General features: G+C 34.1%; 1 protein-coding gene across 1 annotated transcript in view; it reads left to right on the forward strand.

The window, feature by feature from the left end:
• The first annotated feature begins 232 nt into the window (after window positions 1-232).
• LOC137657192 (uncharacterized) overlaps window positions 233-7500 on the forward strand; it is a 17194-nt gene continuing 9926 nt past the window's right edge. Inside the window, exons 1-2 of the mRNA XM_068391540.1 lie at window positions 233-625; window positions 3034-7470. Of these exons, the coding sequence (XP_068247641.1) occupies window positions 3053-7470 (4418 nt within the window). The 5' untranslated portion in view covers window positions 233-625; window positions 3034-3052. The remainder of the gene's footprint in view (window positions 626-3033; window positions 7471-7500) is intronic.

Raw genomic sequence — 7500 nt, forward strand, 5'->3', positions numbered from 1 at the left:
CAGCTATCCCCACTCTATACTAAAACAATATTTTTTGTTTATATACTATTGTTTCACTTTTACCAAATATTAATCAGCTCTTGTCCTTTCCTAAAAGAGAAGTGGGAAGGAATTGCGTGATTTCCCGTATAATCCCTCAGAGCTTCCGAAACGTTTAAAGGCGCTTGGCAACTCTGAAAGACACCTCTCAAATGATCAAATGGTGTGAGACATTCAGTAGGTGTTGTGACATTTGAGACAATAGATGGCGTACGTTTGCTTCTCGATAATTTTGTGATACGACATATGCAATATATGTCGTATCACAAGTGCGTACATCAATCATTAGCAAGTTATTCTGAAGAAGTGGAAACAACTATTCAAGTGTCCATTGCCCATTAACCAGATCATCTAAGAAATTTCTTCAATGGTAACCAACTTATCTGTTAAAAAAAGAAAAAAAAAAAGAAAAAAAAAAAAAGGCAGGCATAGGAAAATAACATCCGGCGGTAGTTGTTGTTTTGATAATCGAAGATACTTCTTGATCGAGAAAATTCGTCTTAGATCCGGGAAAGAATCAAGTCCTTAGCTATGGCAGAATAAAGCCAGCTACCCCGTAGAATGAGGAGAAGACTCCTGCTAAGAGGTAAGGTGTAAAATATAAAAATATTTAAAAAATGTTTAAAGAAAATCAAGACCGTTTGATACTGCATATGAGATATATATACTATTATAAACTAAACCCATTTTTGTAGAATACGACTAGAGAATGGAGGATTTGCTTAATAATCTTCTGCAGTTTACAAAAAAAAAAAAATATATATATATATAAAACTAAGATAAAAGTTAAGAGAACACTGTTTTCATATGCTGATTTAGGTGCTTTCAAGATTTCCTGGATACGAATTAAGATATAACACTTCGGAGTGTTAGTGTAAGCCTGCCAATGTTAATGGGAGTGAATGATGAAGATTTAGGAAATTGGATTAAGAAGTTCAAAAATGGAAAGATTTAAATAGGTGTGGATTTACATGTAAGATAACGAAGTAGAGCTTAATCATATTGTATTTGTTTACAAGACCACACTCTCCATATACTGCCAAATTATGCAAAGCTATTGTTTTCCTCTTTTACTTGTTCATAATTTAAAACAATTCACCCCATAGGAAACAAGTTAAAATTATAAAAAAAATCCCTATAGAATAAAAAAAAAAAAATAATAGCCTGGTTTCCTCACTAAATGACCTGGAACTGACATCATCAACATAGTCAACCAAACAGAAGTTCGTGATGCCAGCATGCATTTGATATATATTCAAAATATATACTAATTCAAAAATGGAGTAATTACTCAGAAGTGTCACCATTTGTGAATTGAATACTTTATGAACACTTTTGAGTAATTACTACATTTTTAATTTAGTATATATTTTGGGTATATATCAAATGTACGCAGGCATCATGAACTTCCGTTTGGTTGATTATGTTGACGATGTCAGTTCCAGGTCGTTTAGTATAGAAACCAGGCTAATTTTTTCTATAATCATATAGTTTTTTTTATAATTTCAACTTGTTTCCCATGTGGCGAATTGTTTTTAATTATGAAAAAGTAATAGAGGAAATCAATAGCTTTATATGATTTGACAGTATATGGAGAGTGTGGTCTTGTAAACAAATGCCAATGATATCAATGAAATTTGATTAAAGTTTGTATATTATGCCTAGATAAGGCTTTTGAAATTACAGGGTTATAAACTACTTAGGATGCCAAAGGAAAGCCTATGTATGTAAAGTTTTTCATTAAGAAAATAAAACAGGTAATAGAAATTGATGGGGGAAAAAGACATTATATCTTATAGGGGAGGTGGTGTGGATATCAAGTGTTTGATACGAAACTATCAAATTAAATGTTTGAAAATAAACGGAAAAATATTACCCAGAAAAAACGCAAGAGGAAATCAATATAGAGAATGCATAATACGGATGAGGGGTTAAATGATTAGAACATTTTTTTTTTCCTATGGAAGTGAAGCATGTGTTATATTTGTAACCAAAAGAGTAAGTAGTTTAGGTTGTGTTTAAGGCCAGATTTCATTAAATCCAGGTGGATCTTCAGTATCTTTATGGATGAAGTAAAGCTAGAGGTAAGAGGATGGCGCAAACATTTGTGATAGGAGAATGGGTTGGGAATCAAGTGTTTAATTGATATTTGCAGATGTTAGTAGTATGTTGGTTGATCAAGGATAGCAAAGAGAGCCTAAAGAAACTCGTTTGAGAATTTTAATACATTTCCAAGAAGGAAATGTTCAGCCTGTGAGTCCAAGTGAACAGAATGATGGCAAAATGAGATAAAATGGGAGTCATAGAATATGTATATTAAAAAAAAATACGTTGTGCGTAAAATATATATAATTGATTTGAATTGTTTGAGCAAGATAAAGTTAGGAATAACTGGAGTGATTATGTCTCATCTCTCCTTTATGGAAGTTAGGTGAGAATGTTAAGAGTAAGAGAAAGAAAAAAGGTACAAGAATCTGTGGTACAAAAAAAATGATAGAGGCAGGAATGTGAAGATAGGTAATAATGGCAAAAAGATTAGAGTATGTAAAATGATAGATTCTAGTATTTGCAGGTGGTCCAGCTATGTGAAAAAAAATAACAGTGAGAAAAGAAAAGTGTATAATTCAAAATTGCTTGAAGATATGAACAGAGTAGGTTTTTGAATGGTTTGCATGTAATGGTATCAAAGATATGTTTGAAAAAATGTTAGGGATGGGAATTTGTGTATGTTTAATCAGGGGATTTCGGTAAAAGCTTATGAGTCTTCTAAGCAGGTATGAGAAGAGACTAATACTGATGAATTTCTATTACATAGATGTATCATACACAATACATCAGTTGAAAGATTAACTTGTGTGCGCTGGTGTATCTTAATTGTATGGAGCCACCTATTATGGCTGAAAATGAACCCCATTTAACATACAGGGTTTTGAGTTAATTTCAAGAAAATTACAACATTTATTCTAACCATTTGAACCTTTTTTTTTCTTGCAGATCATAAAGATCAGACTTGATGATGGCAAGTTACTCAACATCTAACCCTCAATTACAATCTTTGTACAGCACAGAAGAAAAGAATCTTATCCGTTTAGGCAGTATTCACAAAAAAGTTGCAACCAAAGTTCTTCACTTTGTCTTTGAAAAAGGATCCTCTGCTAGACCACACAATGTATCCCTACTGGAGTTCTATAGAAGTCAAGGGATCGATGATGTAAAATTTTTAAGAAGGCTGTTTGATGAACAGAAGAAAAGAATACTTTCTGATTTTAAAGGAGACTCCTTTGATATCACACTTTTGTATTACTGTCTCAGGAATGGCAGTCATGGCTTAGCTGAAGCAGAAAATGAAAACTGGAAAAAGGAAGACCAGGCAAGTATTGAATCCCTTCTTACAATCATTAAGAATAAAAGGAACAAACTTGCACATGAACAGCCCACATACACTAATGGAGAATTGATTCAAGAAGCAACAGATCTCAAAAGACAATTGATCCAGATTCTCGAGTTTAGTAAGCAGCTGCATAATGTCTCTGATATAGTTGTCAGTCAAGAAATTTCCTGGGTTGAGTCAAACATTCAAAGTTATATCTATGAAGATTTCGAAGCAAAGAGCTTTGATGAATACAAAAAACAACTTTTTTTCGAAGCACAGGTTAATTATGTTAATGATAAAGGAGTAGAGGATGTTTTAGAACACTATGAAAGGATCTTTGAAGATCAAGTGAGCACAGTAAACCATCTTGCTAAGATCAATCTCCCATTGGATGAGATCTATATTGACTTAAAGTTGAGAGCTCATACGGCATCCAGTCAAGAGGAACTAATTACTTATGACGATTTATTATTAGACCATGATAAAAAAACAGACTCAGTTATTGTGATTAGTGGCCATGCAGGTACGGGCAAGACCACCTTAACGAAAAAGATAATATGGGACTGGAGAGAGAATCAGAGCACCATGAAACATCTTTCAAACCATGTTCATCTTTTAAAAGCTCAGATGAGAAACACTGCTGTAAGATCATTTGATGATTTGCTACACCACATCATGCCTAAGGTATCAAAAGACTTCAAGCCTTGTGATCTGAAAAATGTTTTACTTCAACAGAAAATCCTTATCATCCTTGATGGCTTGGATGAGCTTAACAATTCATCATGTCAACTCTTTGACGAGTTACTGTATCTTAAAAAGAGTTTTAACTTTACTCTCTTGCTTACAACCAGACCTGAGAAACTAAAATACATAGAAAAAAAACTGATATCTCATGACATCAAGATGAAGCATATCCAACTGTTAGGTATCCCCTCCGAAAAGAAATACGAATTTGTCAAAAAATACCATAGCAAAATTTCAAAGCATGTGTCAAGCATCACAAACATCAAAGAGCTTTTGAGTTATTTGAAAAAAACGGAACATCGATTAAAAGATCTATGGAGGGTACCATATAACTTGGCTTTAATCATAATTCTTTGGGTTTATGGTCATGTGGATGTAACAAATATCAACACAGCTCCAAAGCTGTACACTGAAATACTGAAACTTCAAAAATCAAAGCTAAAAGATCGTCTTAGGTCTAATGAAAGCACCCATTTTCTAGATGAAGAAGATCTTGAAAAACGGATAGAGAATTTCTTGTACAGCTTAGGAAAAGAAGCCATAACTGGGTTGAAAAATGATCATATCAATCTCCCATTACAGTCTTATGAAAAACTGGAGAAGGTCTGCGACTTTAATGCAGTTCCTACACAAGAAATGGTAGGGGCATTTCTACAGCGCATTCCTGGTCCAGATATTGTCTACAGTTTTCCTCATAAGGGCCTGCAGGACTATCTGTCAGCTTTGTACATTTGGATGGAACTTACGGGAAAAGATCACAGATATGATGTTGATGACATTCTAAAATGCATGAAAGAGCTCTTCCTCAAGAAAAGGGTCCGTCCAGATGCAAGCGAAAACATCTGCAAGTATGCCAAAGAAAGATTAGAGTATGCCATGAAAATAGATCAATCTAGTTTCACAGCAAAGGCTTTAGGCTTCTTAGTCCCTAAGTTAAAGTCATCATCCATAATTCACAATATTTTTGAAAAATTACATGGATCATCTAAATATGATGCATCAAAATTTCAAAATGTTTTCATTTGTCTAATAGGAATGTTTTTCCTAGAGAAACAGGAGGTAAAGGAAAGAAACAAGCTAGAAGTGCTGAATTTCCTCCAAGAATCTGGAGTATGGGACAAGGATTCTTGGATCTCCATCCTAAATTCAGTAGAGTGTGATGAATATGTCGCTTCTTTCATATGTAAGCAGTCCCAGATTCTAGAGAAGGACATTAAAATAACAGATTCTTCACTTTCTGCTTACTTGTCTCTAATGAAAGCTCTAAAAAAACCTTGGCAGAATGCGACCAATGTGAAAGTGGACATCGAGGTTAATGGAGATTTAAATGAGTGCCATAACCTGCTGGAACTAATCCATTCCAGTCATTTCAGGCTGAAGAGAATATTGATAACTGAAAATAATATTGATGATTATACTATAATGCTAAGGAATTTGGAGATAGGGTTCTTTCATAAGTCAAAGGTGCATGTTGATCTGTGTATAGATGGAGACTTGCATGATACTGCTGAAGTCGTTAAGCAGATTAAGAAGAACAACTTTTTCATCAGAACTCTGAAAGTTAGAGATTTTGAAATAAAAGATTCGAATGAAAGCGAGTACACTGCTATGTTAAGATCTTTTCCGTGCCCCTTGAAAGATGTTCTGCAAGCAACAGTAAACTTTAACATAAAAGGGACTCACGCTGAAACTGGGGATTTATTACAATTGATCAATCATCTCGATGTGAGAATAGGAAAGCTTTCGATATACGAGAGCAATTTTGGTATATATAGCTCATTGCTGGATACAATGATATTTCCTTCAAAGAGTGTCAGTAACTGTGAAATAGAGCTATTATGTCCAAGCATGGATATATTAGATATAAGTAGCATTTTATGTGGTATAAAAAAGAACAAATTATTCATTGGAAAATTGGAAGTGAAAGACCTCAAGATTAACGATGATAATTTGACTGAGCACATAGTGAGTTTAAAATCACTGTTGCCTGTCTGCAAAATCCTTCCTTATAGCCATATTGGTGTGTTTTTCAATATGAAAAGCAGTATAAAAATGATAGACGAGCTGATGTTATTGATGATCAGTCTTCACTTCAAAGTCAGAGGCATAACAATAACAAACCAAAACTTTTTGAAATATACCAGTTTGATGAAAGACCTGTTGGTGTCAGAGGAAGAGGCTCCGTATGTGAAGGTTAATATTGAGGACAAAATAGACCTTTTGCAGTATAAACATCTGCTGAGACTGATAAAGAGCAAAGGATTCAGCATTACGAAAATTGATCAGATTGACGATGTCATCATAAATGACGATAACACTCAAGAGTATTTTGATATATTGGAGTCCTTGCCTCCAATTGAAGAAGTTGCCTCTGGAGGGAAAATCTATGTAAATCTAAAGAAAGACCTAATAGAGATTAAAGAACTTTTGAAGTTGGTTAGTAAATCTCAATTTTTAACTGAGCATTTGGTGTTGAAGGAAGGATCTATTTCCGTATCTGAAGACAAGATTAGGGAATATATGGATATTTTTTCCTTTTTGCCAAACACCGGAAAAGGATCTCCTCTGGGAAAAATTGATGTTGTTATAGTGAATGACCTTTCTGCGTGCAAAGATTTGCTAAAGCTAATTCGTGATAAAAAGTTTTCCATTAAATTAAGAATGAATGAAGAAAACATTTTCGTAACAGATGATAACTTTGAATTTTACTCTGAATTTATTTCATTTTTACCGATGATTGAGGAAGGAGATTTCGAAGGAAGATTCAACATCATTGTCAATAAAAATCTGAAAGATATTAAAGGATTCTTAAAAAAGGTCAGTGAAAGGGGAATGCGTGTTGGAAATTTGGAGATAAATGAAAGAAACATTTCTGTAACTGATGACAATGCAGATGTGTACATGGACATACTTACATCACTGCCAATGTTTGAGAAGGGTGCATTTCACGCAGATTTGGAAATAGTTTTGTCCAAAAGCCTGGTTGCCATGAAAGACATATTAGAACTGATTCACAAAAAACAACTACCCATAACCAAATTAGTATATATTAGAGAAGATATTAACATAAATGACAGCAACATGGACTATTTTACTGAACTCTTTGCATCTCTACCCCATTTTATGGAAGACTCATTTAGAGAGAGGATCAGAGTGGACATAGAAAAGAGGAATGCTGATCCTACAACTTTTCTGAAGGAACTCAGTAGGTGGCGGATGGCCCTTGATCTCAAGTTCACAGGTAACTTTCGGTGGCCGTGGACTTTAACAGACGCAGCAGCTGCACTTGATGAAATTAATCAAGTCTTTCACAGGTGAGATTTTTTTCCATAGATTTTTTTCCA

This window comes from Palaemon carinicauda, chromosome 1 (genome assembly GCF_036898095.1).
Source record: "Palaemon carinicauda isolate YSFRI2023 chromosome 1, ASM3689809v2, whole genome shotgun sequence".
NCBI classification, from domain to species: Eukaryota; Metazoa; Arthropoda; class Malacostraca; order Decapoda; family Palaemonidae; genus Palaemon; species Palaemon carinicauda.